The sequence below is a fragment of the Clarias gariepinus genome, chromosome 9 (genome assembly GCF_024256425.1).
Source record: "Clarias gariepinus isolate MV-2021 ecotype Netherlands chromosome 9, CGAR_prim_01v2, whole genome shotgun sequence".
NCBI lineage: Eukaryota > Metazoa > Chordata > Actinopteri > Siluriformes > Clariidae > Clarias > Clarias gariepinus.
Genome location: NC_071108.1, coordinates 27,686 through 46,289, shown reverse-complemented (window position 1 = coordinate 46,289; position 18,604 = coordinate 27,686). Strand labels below are relative to the sequence as shown.

Sequence of the window (18,604 nt, the reverse complement as noted above, 5' to 3'; positions counted from 1 at the left end):
AGCTGACGGGGTCAGTTTTTTTTTTTATTCAATTAAATTTTATTTATGTAAAATCAAACTTAATTGAATGAAATTTAATTTATGTGAAAGTACTTGCATGGTCTGGTTATCAGGTACAGCTAATACACACGCACACGCACACACTCAAGCGACACCTGTGAGTGTGAAAGGATAATCTATGCCACTTAAGTGTTTCTCACATTGAACAGGGAAGTAAACAGTGTATAATTATAGAGTTTAACAGAAATATTTTTAACCTCAGGAAAGTTAAATAAACATTATATATTATCAGTGATAATGTAGGAGAGGGAGAGTGTGGGGTTTAAAAGTCTACAGTCTATTCCAGTGCTTTAATGTTTCACACCTGAGCAATGTTCAGTGTCACACACTCTAAATCCTCTACATCATCTTCACATTCATACACACAGTCAGAGCAATTATCACATTAAATACAGTGTACACATGTGGGAAATAGGCGGTGTTTAGGAGAAGAAGAAGATGTAGAGGATTTCTGAGTGTGTGACACTCAACATTATTCAGGCGTGGAACATAAAGCACTGGGATAGACTTTGTCTTTAATCATCTTTAAATTTAATCTGACTGGAAACTATATAAATAAAAGAAAAGTTTTGTCTGTACATTGGGTCAGAACTCGCTCTCTCAGTGATATCTTTACGTTTCACACACTGGAGGTCCAGAAACCAGTCTCAGAAACATTTCTGTCTGTCTGTCTGTCTGTCCAGCCAGATTTTGTCTCAGCATCACACAAAACTGTCTGTACAGACTTTACTGAATCTCCTGCAGTCCTTAGATCTCTACCTGAAGTTTAATCTGCACCATCAGTGAATCTAAATGTGGAGTAAAAGTGATGTTATGAACAGTTATGTGTGGGATTTAATAATCTACTGTAAAATAATCTACTAATGCGCTACTGTCTCAATGTAAACAAACACCTGCACCAATAGATATTAATTAGAAAAGATAAAGTGAATATTTTTACTGGGATTAGTTCATATTTTCACTTTGGCTGAAATAACAGCGCTGAAGTGGTATAAGTGAATTTTAACACGCTGGAGTGGTTTTAAGACAAAACTTCATCTTTATCCTTTGATCTACTTTTTCCATTTCTCATCTGTGATTCACTCTCCGATTACCGAACAGGGAGTGTATTTGTCTGAGCACCAAAGAAGGACAACTTAGTGTAAACAAGGCGTAAGATACTCAACCTTACAGAATGGGATTTCTTTGTATTAATAAGTTAGACAGAGAGTTCTGCTGTACAGAGAGACACACAGACATGGACGTGGGCTATAATAATAATAATAATAATAATAATAATATCACTGATTACATTAAAGATCAGCAGATTATTATTAGATTTAGCATTTTAACTCTTTATACAAACTCTTTACAGGTTAAGGACGCGCAGTAACACTAATTCTAAATAAAACGTTGCTCATTATGCAATGAATTATGTTCTGATTGTTCGGGTGAAGGTGTAGCATCTTTGTTCTTATTTATTACTGACCAATGAAACTCTTAGTGTTTCATACAACCAGGTTTAGACGTGCGTGTGTGTGTGAGAGAGAGAGAGAGAGAGAGAGAGTAACTGCGATTTTAAACGAATTTCAAGGCCATAAACAGGTCTTTCTTCCTTCCTTCCCTTTTCCTCACGGCTCTGTATCTGTACACGGATTGGCTGAAGCGCGACTCGGGCTGTGACGTAACGACAATCCTGCGCTCCCATTGGTCAGCGCAGGAGCCAATCAGAGGTCGAGCAGCAGCAGCCTGGGGTGTATGTGTGTGTGTGTGTGTGCGCGCGCGCGCTCCTGTTAGCATGTGCGGTTGTGAGGGCAGAGTTCGGGATCCTGACAGATGAGTAGTTGGAAATAAGGAGGTGAAACAGGGCGACGCTGCGAGTCTGTGCAGGAAAAGCCGCAGATCCGCCGAACACACAGAATGTTCCCGAAAGGAAAAGGTTCCGTGGTGCCGTCCGACGGTCAGGCGCGAGAGAAGTAAGCGTTCGTGTCCGGATCCTCCGCGAGCCGCCGTGTGTTTTTGTCTCTTTGCCTGTAGCCTATTGTTAGAGCTGCACACACACACACACACACACACACTTACACACGGAGCGCTGAGAGGAGCCGAATCACCGACAGCACCGACGCCATTCTGCGATTTATCGCCATTTTCCAGTTTATTCTCCCCGGGTTTACACTTTATATCGGAATCTGTGAGAGTGTGTGTGTGTGTGTGTGTGTGAGAGAGAGAGAGAGAGAGAGAGAGAGAGCGGAACTCGAGGTGGCGTTACAATGTTTCAGCCTCTGATGTTTGCTACAATGTAGCCGTGTGTCTGAGTGAGTGAGTGTGTGTGTGTGTGTGGCGCGCAGGGAGTGGGTCCATCTTTTGTGTTGTAGTTTTTAAAGGTGTGTGTGAGAGAGAGATTTATGCTCTCATTTTTAATCTACAGAAAAGCTGGAACTTTAAACAAAATATTTATTAAACTGTTAATTAATACATAATTATTATTGTTATTATTATTATTATTGTTCTTATTGTGATGTAGGTTTAATAATATGCCTTGTGTGTGTCTGTATAGTGTGTGTGTGTCAGTATAGTGTGTGTGTGTGTGTGTGTGTTCTGGCCTGGTGTCCTCAGGAGCGACTCTACACCTCTGTGTTATTAATACCAGAGTGTTCAGTGTTAAACTACTGTGTAGTGAGTGTGTGTGTAGTGAGTGTGTGTGTAGTGAGTGTGTGTGTAGTGAGTGTGTGTGTAGTGAGTGTGTGTGTAGTGAGTGTGTGTAGTGAGTGTGTGTGTAGTGAGTGTGTGTGTAGTGAGTGTGTGTGTGTGTATAGTGTGTATAGTGTGTGTAGTGTATAGTGTGTATATTGTGTGTAGTGTGTGTGTGTATATTGTGTGTAGTGTGTGTGTGTATATTGTGTGTAGTGTGTGTGTGTATATTGTGTGTAGTGTGTGTGTGTATATTGTGTATAGTGTGTGTGTGTATATTGTGTATAGTGTGTGTGTGTGTATATTGTGTATAGTGTGTGTGTGTGTATATTGTGTATAGTGTGTGTGTGTGTGTGTATATTGTGTATAGTGTGTGTGTGTGTGTGTATATTGTGTATAGTGTGTATAGTGTGTATATTGTGTATAGTGTGTGTGTGTGTATAGTGTGTGTGTGTGTATATTGTGTATAGTGTGTCTGTGTATATTGTGTATAGTGTGTGTGTGTGTATTGTGTATAGTGTGTGTGTGTGTATATTGTGTATAGTGTGTGTGTGTGTATATTGTGTATAGTGTGTGTGTGTGTATATTGTGTATAGTGTGTGTGTGTGTAGTGTGTGTGTAGTGTGTGTGTGTAGTGTGTGTGTAGTGTGTGTGTATAGTGTGTGTGTAGTGTGTATAGTGTATAGTGTGTGTGTGTGTAGTGTGTGTGTATAGTGTGTGTGTAGTGTGTGTGTGTGTATATTGTGTATAGTGTGTATATTGTGTATAGTGTGTGTGTATTGTGTATAGTGTATAGTGTGTGTGTAGTGTGTGTGTATTGTGTATAGTGTATAGTGTGTGTGTAGTGTGTGTGTATAGTGTGTGTGTAGTGTGTATAGTGTGTAGTGTGTGTGTAGTGTGTGTGTAGTGTGTGTGTAGTGTGTGTGTAGTGTGTGTGTGTGTATATTGTGTATAGTGTGTATATTGTGTATAGTGTGTATATTGTGTATAGTGTGTGTGTGTGCGTATATTGTGTATAGTGTGTGTGTGTGCGTATATTGTGTATAGTGTGTGTGTGTGTGTATATTGTGTATAGTGTGTGTGTGTGTGTATATTGTGTATAGTGTGTGTGTGTATATTGTGTATAGTGTGTGTGTGTATATTGTGTATAGTGTATAGTGTGTGTATAGTGTGTGTGTGTGTGTGTATAGTGCATGATGGTGTTGAGCCCAAATACCTGCTAATTGGTACGAAGCCCCGCCTCCTAATGATCATTTTTGTTTACAGTACTTCTTGTGTGTGTGTGTGTGTGTGTGTGTGTGTGTGTGTGTGTGTGTCCTACAGGTTGGCTTTGTATGTTTACGAGTATTTGCTCCACATTGGTGCACAGAAATCAGCCCAGACCTTCCTGTCAGAGGTGAGGTGTGTGTGTGTGTGTGTGTGTGTGTGTGTGTGTGTGTGTGTGTGTTTCAGAGGTGTGATGATGAATAGCGTTATCACTGTGCTTTACCACTGTAGAGTAATTCATGTTTTGTGTGAGTGATATTGTGACCTTTGACCCTGTTTTTTTCTTTCTGTATTCAGATTCGATGGGAGAAAAACATCACTCTGGGGGATCCGCCTGGGTTCCTGCACTCCTGGTGGTGGTGAGTGTGTGTATGTGTGTAAGTGAGTTAACTGCTTGTGTCGGTATGTTGTTGGAGTTTGACGTGTGTGTGTGCTGTTTTCCACAGTGTGTTTTGGGATCTGTATTGCGCCGCACCGGAGCGGAGAGACTCGTGTGAACACTCTAGTGAAGCCAAGGCTTTTCATGATTATGTAAGTCTAAAGCTTTACTTCCTGAACGACAGAGCTTACTGTTACACCTCGCTGTGCAGCGCCCCCATGTGGACGTGTGTCGCTGAGTTAGAGCGCGGTGGTTAGCACATGCTAGCTTAATGTTGAGGCCTGAGATCGCGAACCCTAACTGTACTGTAAGACATGTAAGGTTTACATAAAGTCCATCATAGTGAACACAAACACGCACACACAATTTTAGATGTGGCTTTTAAAACCAAAAGAATCAAAATAATCATCATAATAAATCAGAAGTGTGTTCATGGTGTTTTTGTTAACGTCGTTTTAAAACTTAATCAGATGTGATGTCACACCGCAGGACTGTTTATTTGCTCACAGGAAAATACATTATCTTGTAATGTTTAGCAAACAGGTGTGCGTGTTTGCACAGTTTGGACGTAAATGTGTTAAATTATAGTAATTATAAAAATGTTTAACTTTTTTTGCGCTGAAAAAACAAGCAGAGGAACTCGTGTAGATGCAAATGAGTTTGATTTGTGTTGGGACAGCTGAAATTTGTATTTACACCAAGTCTGACTCGCCTCGGGCCCCTGACAAGCCTCAGGCCCCTGACTCGGCAGCAGGTCACGGGAGCGGTAGTCGTTATAGACCAGACTGGAGGTGTGTGAGTTGATGTGTGTGACGTGTACGGTGATAAGATTATTCCCACACAGTGGTGGTAAAGGTCTTGTGTTCAGGTCAGTAATCACATGAAAGCGCCGTCATGTCCGTTACATCAGTGACTAACTGTAACAGAACGTTGGGTAAGTGTGTGAGGTTTGCTCTCTGGTGTTGGCGCGTGTCAGCGCGACTCTGGAACTGCTGTAATGGAGTAATGTGAAAAGGTTGAAGTTTCTTGTTTAGAGGCGGCGTTTCACATCAGACATGACTGGAGTGTGTTTTAACGTGCTGAAGGTGAGAGTGTGTGTGAAGGAGAGAGATGTGTGTAAAGTCAGTGTAAAGTCTGCACAGTCGATGATTTGAGATTTAGGTGATGTTTCTCATCTCTGGTTAGATGTGTGCGCGTGTGCGCGATGCCAGGGAAAGAGGATATGGGGGGTGTAGGGGGGAGGGGTGCAGACGGGGTGCTTGGGGGTCGCAGGGTTGATTTTTATTTAGAGAATCAGAGCGGCTCTGTGTAGCGCTCGGCGCAGCTTTTGTTTCCGTCTGTGTCTCGTGTTCAGACTGTGCTGTGTGCTGGGGGAGGATAGGAGTGGGCGGGGACAGAGGCGGGGCGGGAGGGGGCGTGTGGGGGAGGGGGAGGCTGGTGGCTGTAGGCTGTAGTCTCCTTAATGCAGAACGAGTTTCCTTTAGGCTTTTCCCCTGGGAGAGGCCCCTCTGGGGCAGCAGTGGGTGGGGCTAAGAGTGATTGATGGCTGTCAGGAAGCCATGGAAAAGCAGACTGGGGGTGCAAAGACTTAACCGTGTGTGTGTGTGAGCGAGCTTGTTTCAAGTGTATATTTAAGCCAAAAGAACCTGAACCAAAAGTCAGGGTTATTATGAATGAAGCCAAATAAGTGTGTGTGTGTGTGTTTGTGTGTGTGTGTGAGAGTGACAGCAGTGTGAATTACTATAGACCAGAGGGTCATAAGAGAAATGAACAACACAAGCACACGCATGCACGCCCCGCTGTGGGGGAAACGGAAACGGTAACCGTGACGACAGCAAAGCTCACTGCATCTTTATCAGCATAAAAACAGAACATCTAGCTCCGCCCATGTACCACTAGTACCTATTCATACTGGAACTAATGACCCCTTTGTCCAGTGGTACCGGTACTGAAGGGTCCTGGCCCGTGTGGGATGGGAACCTTGGCCCTGGGGCTGCATCCATAACAATAATAAACTATAATAATCATTGTGTGTGTGTGCGCGCCCGCAGAGTGCTGCTGCAGCTCCGAGCCCTGTGATGGGGAACATGCCCCCTGGTGACGGGATGCCTGGTGGTCCGATGCCCCCCGGGTTCTTCCCGGTACGACGTGTTTACAAAATCACACTGTCTTCTGTTTTGTTTTCTGTCTCTCTCACACCCTCACACACACACACTCACACACACACACACGCTCACACACACACACACACGCTCACACACACACACACACGCTCACACACACACACACGCTCACACACACACACACACACACACGCTCACACACACACACACACCCACACACCCACACACACACACGCTCACACACACACACACGCTCACACACACACACTCGCTCACACACACACACACGCTCACACACACACACACGCTCACACACACACACTCGCTCACACACACACACTCGCTCACACACACACACACACACTCACACACACACACACACTCGCTCACACACACACACACACACACACACGCTCACGCTCACACACCCGCTCACACACACACACCCGCACACACACACACTCGCTCACACACACATGCTCACACACACACACGTTCACACACACATGCTCGCTCACACACACGCTCACACACACATTCGCTCACACACTCACATTCGCTCACACACACACACACTCGCTCACACACACACACTCGCTCACACACACACACTCGCTCACACACACACGCTCACACACACACACACACACGCTCACACACACACACACGCTCACACACACACACACGCTCACACACCCGCTCACACACACCCACTCACACCCACTCACACCCACTCACACACACACACACACACACACACACCCACTCACACACACACACACACCCACTCACACACCCACTCTTACACACACACACACTCTTACACACACTCACCCCCACTCACACACACACCCCCACTCACACCCCCACTCACTCTCACACACACACGCTCACTCACATACGCTCACACACACACGCGCTCACACGCTCACACACTCACACACCCACTCACACACCCACTCACACACCCACTCACACACCCACTCACACACACCCACTCACACACACCCACTCACACACTCTTTTACACACACACACACACACACACACTCTTTTACACTCACACACACACTCTTTTACACTCACACACTCTTACACTCACACACACACACACACACACACTCTTACACACACACACACTCTTACACACACACACTCTCTCTCTCTCTCTCACACTCACTCACTCTGTCTCACACACATACTCACTCACACTCCTACACACTCACTCCTACACACTCACTCCTACACACTCACACTCACTCTCTCTCTCTCACACACACACACACACTCTCTCTCACACACAAACATTCTCTTTCTCACTCTCGCACACACTCACACACTCTCTCACACACTCAAACACTCTCTCTCTCTCACACTGTGTGCGTGAGAGATCAGTTCTTGGTGACTCTGTATTTCCTGAGCTCGATGTTGTCGCTGCTCCTGAAATCCTGCTGCTTGTTTTTCTCTTGTTACTCTCCACTTAAATCACCTAATGTCCTAACACTGCCCCCCTGACCCCGCCCCCCTTCCCCCTCAGGGCCCCCCCGGCTCGCAGTCCTCTCCTCACGCTCAGCCTCCTAACAGCATGATGGGACCTCACGGCCAGGTAGCTTCACCTGCACACGTCCTCCTCTGTGTCTCTCTGTCTGTGTCTCTTTTCTTCTCTCTCTCAGTAAACAGAAAGGTGTCACATGTTAAAATGTGTGTTCGATCCTTTACATACTTTAAACACATTTATTATCTTAAATCTGTCTATCCTGTTGAGACATTTGTTTTGTCTGTGTTGTTTAAAAATTTGCGCTCTAAACTCTACAAGTGTGTTTATCTGTCGTAGCCGTTCATGTCTCCTCGTTTTGGTGGAGGGCCGAGACCCCCGATCAGAATGGGCAACCAGGTGAGCTCCTGAACCCTTACACACTCATTACACATTTTATAATGTTTATAGTAGTGTGTAACAGCGGTACACCCGAACTTAAATCTGATCACTTTCCAATCTTTTATATATGTATATATATATATAAATATAAATAACAGAATTGTAATAAACGTATTGTTGCGTTACGCGGGTGTTTCTCTGTTCTTTATAAGGTAATGTGTTCGTCGCTCTATTTATCATCGTGCAAAATAAACCTGAATAAATGTGTAATTTCTTCTTGCAGCCTCCAGGTGGCGTTCCTGCAGCTCAGCCTATGCTCCCTAACATGGACTCGCGCCTTCAGGGTGAGCTTACACACACGCAGTCGAAATTATTTTCTTTAGCCTCTTGAGACTTTTCTGATTTTTAATTTTTATTTATATTACAATTTTTTTTTAGGACCGATACAGAGGATGACTGTTCCCAGAGGAATGGGGCCGATGGGCCCCGGGCCCCAGGTAACTGATCTATCCGTTTCCTCCCCCCTGTTCACACACACACACACACACACACACACAGACACAGATCGTACCCTCTGCCCATGTACAGAATGGGAGTGATGGTGGTGTGTTTGAAGCATTACTGTGTGTTTTACGAACCTGTGTGTTGTGTGTGGTGTCATCTCTGCACCACTTACTTCTTGCTCAATTCTTCTTCTTATTTTCTTTTTCTAAATGTAATGTAAATTTCTTCTGCAGAATTTCGGAGGTGGGATGAGGCCCCCACACAACTCCATGGGTCCGGGAATGCCGGGAGTCGCCATGTAAGGATAATGGACTTTAGGCGCGTTTTGGTTTGTAATGCCGTTAATGAATGGCTGAATCTTTACTCACGCTCGTGCTGATGTTTCAGGGGTCCGGGGAACGGCAGACCACCGTGGCCAAATCCCAATGCTAACAACGTGAGTCTGCTTCCACTTTCACTTCAGCACTCACTTAGTGTGTGTGTTTACGACGAGGTGGTGTGTATCTGCTGTACACCTGATGATGATGTAATACATTACAGAAAGATTCCTGAGACTCTATATCTCAAGTCACGTGGGATCTTGTTGTTGTTCATGTACAGCTGTTGTACATCAGGATGAAATGTGTACAGGAACACGGTGTAACAACCTGACAGTCATACAGTGCAGTGTGAGGCGATAAGTACATGTGATGGACTGTTCTGTTTTGTGGGAATGCTAACGCACAGATGTAGCCCTGCTGTTTTTTTGTTAACGTGGATCTGACTGGATAATACAAATCCACAACACTACTACACGTTTGTAGTATCTTAAGAAATCTACTTTTGTTTTAGACTAGTATTATCCATCTACTTTGAATGTTAAAGTTCTTCAGCTTTGTATTATATTAATGTTTATAATTTGGTCTACTGCTGCATTTGTTCCACTTCAGAAGTAATTTAGGTTTTACAATCCTTGTTCCGTTCAACATGGAAAATGCAAGAATAAAACAAGCGTGCTTCATGTGTGGTTTTGTTCGCTGTGAGCTGAAAAGCTAACAGTACAGAGTATATTTACAGTATTACTGAATAAAGGGTTAATGCGGCGGTTACTGCTGAGGCTCCGGGCCGCCATGATAAAAGACTACCCCAAGTTCATGAGTGTGTGTGTGTGTCCTCAGATGCCGTACTCCTCACCGTCTCCTGGTGCGTATGGGGTAAGTAAAGCGCTGGTGTCACACATCATTAATTTTAATATCAATGTTTTTGTAGTTGTTGACTTGATTCGTAATTACTGACATCAAGAAGAGGATCAGGATGTTTGTGGATGTGAAGTGAAACTTTTGCACTGTTTTCTTTAGGGTCCTCAGGGAGGTGGCCCCCCAGGAACCCCAGGAATTGTCTCGAGCCCTGCAGGTGTGTGTAACCTTCAGTAATCACCCCTGAACACTCATGAGCTAGAAACAGCAGCAATATGCTAACATCTCATTTCTCCGTCTTTTAGATTCCAACAACTCGAGTGAAAACCTGTACACCATGATGAACTCAGGCGGGGGAGGGAGAACCAACGTAATGACACACACACACACACACACACACACACACACACTGTGTACTGAGTTCTCTTGCTTAAGCAACGCCCCCCCCCCCCCCCCCCCCCAAAAAAAAAAAAAAAAACTATTGGAAAAGTCAGCTGATTGTTTGGTTGAGGTGTGTGTGTGTGTGTGACAGAGAGAGACCAGGACCGAGACTTTCCCAAATCTGACATGGAATAGTTCTAAACAGCATTAGTCAAAAGATAAAAGAACACATTTCGTGTCACTGTTACACACACACACACACACACACACACACACACACACACACTGTGTGTTTACAGTGCCACTATCTTTTCTCCTTTTGTGTAGTTTCCCATTGGTCCCGGTTCAGAGGGCCCCCTAGGGGCGATGGCTGGAATGGACCCCATGCATATGAATGGAGGTAAATCATGTCGCATTCTTTCATGTTTTCATTTTTTAACCAGTTTATACTTTTTTTTTTTACAGTTGACTGAAAATAAATTTTTATTTTTTGCTTTAGGTTCTGGAGATTTGGATGGACTTCCAAAGGTAATGTATATGTATATTTAATCCCACATGTTAATATTCACCATAAAGCACACTTAGATCCATGTCTCTGACTGACAAATAAGATATTTTAAAATATAACTGAACATTAACAATTATGCCAGCTGTGGAAATGGCAAATATTTGAATTTGATAGAAATATATAATATTGGGTTGTGTCCAATATTAGTAGCAGATGTAATAACCGATGTAGGTGTTTAAATGATGATTTAAATAATTAGAATTTCACCGTCACCACCACTGGCCTGAAATAGTTCATTTCAGTGATTAATGGGTCTTTGTACAAACAGCGATGGACGATAAGGTCATCTGACTAAATGAATCTTCCTGTACAGAATTCACCCAATAACATGAGCAACATGAGCAACAACCTGGGAACCCCACGAGACGATGACACTGGAGGCAGTTACCTCCACTCCTTCCAGAATGAGAATGTGAGTCATCTGTCACACCTCAGTCTCACCGCACCTTCAAACTGTCTAATTACCTGTCAGATCTTCCAATTGGTCTAATTATACAAAAGACCCTTGAACCTCATTCCATGCTTCGCAGTGGGAACCACACATTTAAGAACTGAAGTTCTGTTCACCCACTCTACGTCTAACAAAGACATGGAAGTTAGAACCAAAAATCTGGTCTGAAGTCCCTTCCTTGTGTGTCTCTTTGGTTCTTTTGAAGTAATGGTTTATTTGCCACAATTCTAATTTGTCTGATACCTCAGTCTCATCATGTATCAGGCGTTTTAACCTTTGGCTAATTGGACATCAGATCATTGGACCCTTAGTGTGACTACAGACCTGCTGTAGGAGCCTGAATTCTGGAAACAGAAACTTCCTGATTTTTTGATTGAGATCAGGTGTGACTGTGCTTCACTGAATAGTTGATGTTTAAGCTTGTTTATTGGCTGAATGAATCAGCCAATAGAAATCAGGAGGGCTGGGTCAAGCCCAGTTCCTGATGTAGTGGAAGCTGTGTCACAGTTTCTATAATGTTCTCTTTATACTTGCAAAATATGAAACTATATATAATGTTTAATGTTTACTGACATCAGCAATGTATTTAATCCATGTCTTTCTCTGTCTCTTCCTGCAGCAATACTCTCCCTCAATGACCATGAGTGTGTGATGTGGAATCTTTTGGAAGCCTCTTATCTGGCCGTCCATTACAGAGACATGGAGAAAGATGTACAGGATTTTCTGGCCATGCAACTGCCTCTGCTTCACCTCTGGTTTCATGCAATATCACATTTTCATATATTTTCTTTTATTATAAACACTCCGTCCCAACACCCCACCCCCACCCCCTCCTTCTCCACCCACACCCACCCCTAACCCTAATCCATGTGACACGAACCAGCGGGGGCCGTTCTTGTTTTAATTCAGTCATTTTCTCCTGCAAGGCCAACTTTGTTTAAAAAAAAAAAAAGAAAAAAAAGGAGCATCATTCATGGTCCACTGGATGTGTAGCCGCTAAAACCTCAGAGGAACAGCATCATGTCCACCTTCATCTTCAGCATGGTTTACGTGTTCCACACTGACATTGAACTCTTCATACGTGGCCTTGACCTCTGCCTGCGTTTTGTTGCCTTTTCCTCAGTGTTTTTATCATGACGAGAGACTTCAGCCTCTCTTCAGTTTAAAGCTCTACATTCTACTAATTCTTTACACCCTTTTTTTATTTTTTTTATTTTTTAAAGTATTACACGTCACTGCTTTTGAAGGCTAACTGGGCCGGATGCTCCCACAGCGGGGAGCTTTTTTTATTCTGCACTGATTCCCCTCACATCAGCTGCTGTCTCAAACCTCCCCCACGACTCTGAGTAATAAATAATTCACCGGTCTGATCGTGGACAAACGCTAACTACCTACGAGTGAAAGACTCTGGGCAGGGTGGGGGGGGGTAAAGTCAAAGTTTTTGCCTCTGTCTGTCCCACTGATGTGTTTGGCCGCCGTAGCATTGATTCCTTGTAACGCTGATTTTGTAATGTACCCATATCATATTCTTTTAGCTTTTTGTTTTTAATTACTACCATGTGCCTCAATTATTTTTCTTTTGATATTTGGGTCTGTTAAAGGTTCCAAAAGGCCTGTTGTAGCTTCACTCCTGCCGAAGGTGCTCGTATGAAACAGCCCCACTTCTGACTTTTTTTTTTTCATATTTTGCAGATTTTTGTGTTCAGCTTTGTCAAAGGGGGGCGCCAGACTTACTCATAGTTCACATAGAATCGTAAGTTATTCTATTTATACAAACCTTTGGTAATGCTTCTTCATTTAGGAAGGTGTTTTACACTGCTTTTGTTAGCTTGTACATCATACGTTGGGCAAAATTGCTTGTTTATATATTGACAACTAAATTATTTGGCTCCTTTCTGTGTGTCCTAGTCTTGTGTTTTCATGGATTTGTGCATATTTTCATGAACGGCATGTGTTAATCAGTTATACAGTTTGCTTGTACAATATTATCATGGACGTTTCAAAATCACACATGCTGTGTTCATGTGAAGAGGCTACACTTCTCAGGTCAAGCCTCTTAATTCTCTTTACTGGATGTGAGTTCAGTAAAACTTCAAATATGGTGGAGAGAACTGTTACTTTGACTTAATCTTTCAGCAGTTTTTAAAGAATACAATCTGCAGATGATGTGTACTGCAAATGAAGGTCAGGTTGATATTGTCATAATAAAACACAACATTGACACCTGCCTTTAATCTAAATGGGTCTACTAGCTTTTTTTTTTGGCACATCAGGCTTATTTTTATAGACATGTACATTTGTAATTTTATATCTATAGTCAGCTGTTGTGCTAAATAAAGTATTAGCACCCCATGACTATAACGGGAAAAGTACAGAACAGATTTTGCTAATTGGTTTCTTCACAGTAAAATATAGCTTTCATAATTTTATTGCCACATATTGTTGCTGAATCTAGACCTGAGCAACTGAAGCAATCCCAGATCATAACACTGCATCCAGAGGCCTGTACAGTGAACACTATGTCTGATGGGTGCATCTTACCCTGACACACCCATCGCTCTGGAATAGGCTCAAACTGGACTCATCAGGTCACATGACCTTTCTCCATCGTGGTTTTCTTATGGGCACACAGCTGTTTACTCCCAATCCTGTGAGCTCTACTCTATTATACTGTATGTGTGTGGATGGAAATGTTCTTACTTTAATCCGGGCTAAGGAGAAAAGAAGCTGGACTTTTGCCTAGTGTTTCATTGAGAAATCAAGCTCCCAGTGTCTGGAGGAAAAGTGGAGAGGCACAGAATCCAAGTTGCTTGAAGTCCAGTGTGACGTTTTCACTTTTGGTGTTTTGGGGTGATGCGTCAGCTGCTGGTGCTGGTCCACTGTGTTTATCAAGTATAAAAATCCAGGAGGTTATAGAGCACTTCATGCTTTGTTCTGCTGACCAGATTTATAATGATGCCGATTTCCTTTTCCAGCAGGTATTAGCAACTGCCCACGCTGCCAAATCTACCACTAACTGCCTTGCTGACCGAGGTATTATTGTGCTTGCCTGTACAGTAACAGTTAAAATGTTTAGACATACCATCATATTGGATTTTCTTCATTTTATACATTTTGTATATTAATATTGAAAGCATTGAAATTATTACGGAACAAATGGAATTATGTAGTCAATAATTCTTCAAAGTCACAACCTTTTGCTTTGATGCCACTTTTGCCCGCTCTTGACGTTCTCTTAAGTCAGCTTCATGAGTTTGTCACCTGGAATGGTTTTCACCAATCTTGAAGGAGTGCCCAGACGTATAGAGAACCTGTTGGCTGCCTTTTCTTCACTCTCCGGTCTGACTCATCCCAAGCCATCTCAACTGGATTGAGATCAGGTGATTGTGGAGGTCATCTGATGCAGCGCTTCATTATTTCTCGGACAAATAGCTCCTACATAACTGACAGTTTTGTTTAGGGTCGTCGTACTGCTGGAAAACAAATGGTGGGCCCTCTAAGTACAAACCAGGTGGGATGTCATGTGGTTGCAAAATGCTGTGGCAGTCATACTGGTCAAGTGTGCCCTCAAGTTTTGACCAAGTTGCCAATTGTCACCTGCAAAGCATCGGACACCATCATACCTCCTCCATGCTTTGCAGTGGGAACCCCACATTCTAGAACTGAATTCTGCTCACGCTCTCTACGTCTAAAAAAACGACAAGGCAGTTAGAACCAAAAATCTCATATTTAGACCCATTAGACCACAGGAATGTTTTCCACTGATCTAAAATCCACTCCATGTGCGTCTCATGGTTTATTTGTTACAATTCAACCATGAAGGCCTGACTCGCACCCTTTTCTCTAAACAATGGATGTTGCTGCTTGATCTCTGAAAAGCATTTATACAGTGGAGTAAAAAAGTATTTAGTCCACCACCAACTTTGCAAGGTTTCCCACTTAAAAAGATGAGAGGCCTGTAATTTTCATCATAGGTATACTTCAACTATGAGGGACAAAATAAGGAAAAAAACATCCAGAAAATCACATTGTAGGATTTTTTTTATGAATTAATTGGTAAATTTTCCCTGTAAAATAAGTATTTGCTCACGTCCACCAAGCAATATTTCTGGCTCTCACAGACCTGTAACTTCTTTAAGAGGCTCCTCTGTCCTCCACTCATTACCTGTATTAATGGCATCTGTTATCAGTATAAAAGACACCTGTCCACAACCTCAAACAGTCACATTCCAAACTCCACTATGGCCAAGACCAAAAAGCTGTCGAATGACATTAAAAACAAAATTGTAGACCTACACCATACGTACTGTGAAGCATGGGGGTGGAAAAAATCATGCTTTGGAGCTGTTTTTCTGCTAAGGGACCAGGACGACTGATCCGTGTAAAGGAAAGAATGAATGGGGCCATGTATCGTGAGATTTTAAGTGAAAACCTCCTTCCATCAGCAAGGGCATTGAAGATGAAACGTGGCTGGGTCTTTCAGCATGACAATAATCCCAAACACACCGCCCGAGCGATGGAGTGGCTTCGTAAGAAGCATTTCAAGGTCCTGTAGTGGCCTAGCCAGTCTCCAGATCTCAACCACATAGAAAATCTTTGGAGGGAGTTGAAAGTCCATATTGCCTGGCGACAGCCCCAAAACATCACTGCTCTAGAGGAGATCTGCATGGAGAAACGGGCCAAAATACCAGCAACAGTGTGTGAAAACCTTGTGAAGACTTACAGAAAATGGTTGACCTCTGTCATGGCCAACAAAGGGTATATAACAAAGCATTGAGATTAAAATTTTGTTATTGACCGAATACTTAGTTTCCACCATAATTTGCAAATAAATCCTTTAAAAATCCTACAATGTGATTATTATTATTTGTTTTTTTGTCTCTCATAGTTGAGGTTTACCCTAAAATTATCATTACAGGCCTCTCTCATCTTTTTAAGTGGGAGAACTTGCACAATTGGTGACTAAATACTTTTTTGCCCCACTGTAAGCTCTAATCTGAGAAGCTGTAAATCTGTGTTTTTTTGGGGGTCGGTCATTCTAATAAACTTATCTTTTGCACCAGAGGTAGCTCTTGGATACCATAATATCCTACTCAATCACTCCTCAGCTTGTGTCCCATGTCCAATGGGATAATGGTTACAAATTATGAAAACTCCCTGATTCGCTATCGCGTTTGACCTGTTTAGGGTTATAAAAGGCTTGAAGCATATCCCAGGGGACACAGGGCGCTTGGTGAGTAACAACCTGGATGGGGTGCAAGTCCATCACAGGGTGCGCATACACACACACACTACAGGCAATTTGGGAATGCCCATAAGCCTTCTATGCATCTCTTTGGACTTTTGGGAGGGAAGCAAGTACCTGCAGGGAATCCATGCGCGCACAGCGTCCTGAAGGCATGGCTTCAAACTTTGAAGTGCTAACCACTTCACCACAGGGCCATCCGTTTACAAATGCATTTGCGCATTTGTTTATTATTATAATCTAAGCTGTTATATATCTAGCTTAAGCAATAGATATTATCTTGTGACTCATTACAGTTAACCTTAGAGCAGACGGCCATGACAATATTTGGATTGAAAAGTGTTGCATAATTAATCATGTAAAAATTGCAATATGGACCTGTAAAGTTATCGAATGACAAAAGTCTGCAGTCTATTACAGGTCATATACAGATGGTCAGGAATTTATATAGAGTTTGTCAATTATTTATAAAGTTTATATATAATTTTGTAGTGATAAATAAATATTGGCACAAATTCCCTTGATGAGATCATTTGTGCTGTTATTATCTGTTAGCTTGAATGAATTAGTTTAATATGAAATGGTACATGCGCACCAAGTGCAAGCAGAAACTCCGGCAGGACTAACTATAACACCATAACTAATGGGGGAGAGCCAGAAGGAAACACAGACATGAGGGGGAACTGAGATGTAAAGACCAGAGGTAGCTTAGTGGTTAAGGCATTGGATTACGGTTCGGAAGATCCCAGGTTCAAGCCCCACAACCACCAAGTTGCCACTGTTGGGCCCTTGAGCAAGGCCCTTAACCCTCAACTGCTCAGATGTATAATGAGATAAAATTGGAAGTCTGCCAAATGCCCAAATGTAAATGTAAGAAAACAATCACCTCACTGTCAACAAACCTGAGTGATCAATGAGAGTGGGGAAGACAGCATCTAAACATACCAGTTCACCATAATACTTTACATCCATGAGTCCCCCAGATCATCTCCTTTACCTAAAGCTAATCTACTGATAAAAATTCTTAATTAAATAAATAGGTTTTTAGCCTGGACTTAAACACTGAGACTGTGTCTGAGTCCCGAACACTATTTGGAAGAGTATTCCATAATTTTGGGGTTTTGTAAGAAAAAGCTCTAATGCTTTATATGTCAAGAGTAGTATTTTAAAATCAATGCGAAATTTCACGGGGAGCCAATGAAGTGAAGATAAGGTAGGTGTGATGTGCTTGTATCTTCAGAATCAGAATTACTTTATTGATCCCCGTGGGGAAATTGTCTTTCATTACAGAACAAACTCCTGATGAAAATAAAGATTTAGGAAGACATATAAAGATGGTAGAGAAAATTTATATAAAAATAAAACAAAGTAATAAAGTAATTAAAATAAAATAATAATAATAAGAATAGAATAATATAAACATAAAAAAATAAAAAAATAAAAATACTCAAATAACCAATAAAAGTAAAACCTATAGCAGCAATTTTATGGACATTAAATTATATTGACATTATTATCAACAGACATATACACAGTATACATGGTTATTAAGGTGAATTGTGCATATGTGTGGGGTTTATGGTTTGGTGTGATCATATATGCGAGTTAAATAGTTTTATTGCGACCGGCAGGAATGATTTCCTGTGTCTCTCAGTTGTGCAGCGTGGAAGTTTTAGCCTGTTGCTAAATGAGCTCCTGTGGCTGCTTATCATCGTATAGTGTAGTGGGTGTGAGGGAGTGTCAAGTATTGACCTTATTTTGGACAATGTTCTCCTCTCCAACACCTTGTTGAAGAAGTCCAATTCTTCTGGTTCTAGTAAGGACTCTCGCTGCTGCATTCTGGACTAGCTGAAGCTTGTTTATGCATCTAGTTGAACAACCAGACAGTAAGGCATTACAATAGTCC

At 42.4% G+C, this 18,604-nt stretch overlaps 1 protein-coding gene across 2 annotated transcripts; it reads left to right on the top strand.

Moving 5' to 3' along the window:
- The first annotated feature begins 1,802 nt into the window (after nt 1-1,802).
- ssbp3b (single stranded DNA binding protein 3b) lies at nt 1,803-13,693 on the top strand. Of its 2 annotated transcripts, XM_053503986.1 has the most exons (18): nt 1,803-2,015; nt 4,054-4,126; nt 4,294-4,355; nt 4,443-4,527; nt 6,427-6,516; nt 8,036-8,104; nt 8,333-8,392; nt 8,658-8,718; nt 8,813-8,871; nt 9,112-9,176; nt 9,266-9,314; nt 10,036-10,071; nt 10,216-10,270; nt 10,359-10,423; nt 10,762-10,834; nt 10,934-10,962; nt 11,316-11,414; nt 12,073-13,693. In XM_053503986.1, exons 1-18 carry the CDS (start codon nt 1,960-1,962, stop codon nt 12,103-12,105), a joined length of 1,119 nt encoding a protein of 372 aa, XP_053359961.1. In that variant the 5' UTR covers nt 1,803-1,959; the 3' UTR covers nt 12,106-13,693. The 2 variants fall into 2 exon arrangements, with proteins under 2 accessions (XP_053359961.1, XP_053359962.1); XM_053503987.1 differs by lacking the exon at nt 8,036-8,104 and having other exon boundaries at nt 1,804-2,015.
- The last annotated feature ends 4,911 nt before the right edge of the window (nt 13,694-18,604 follow it).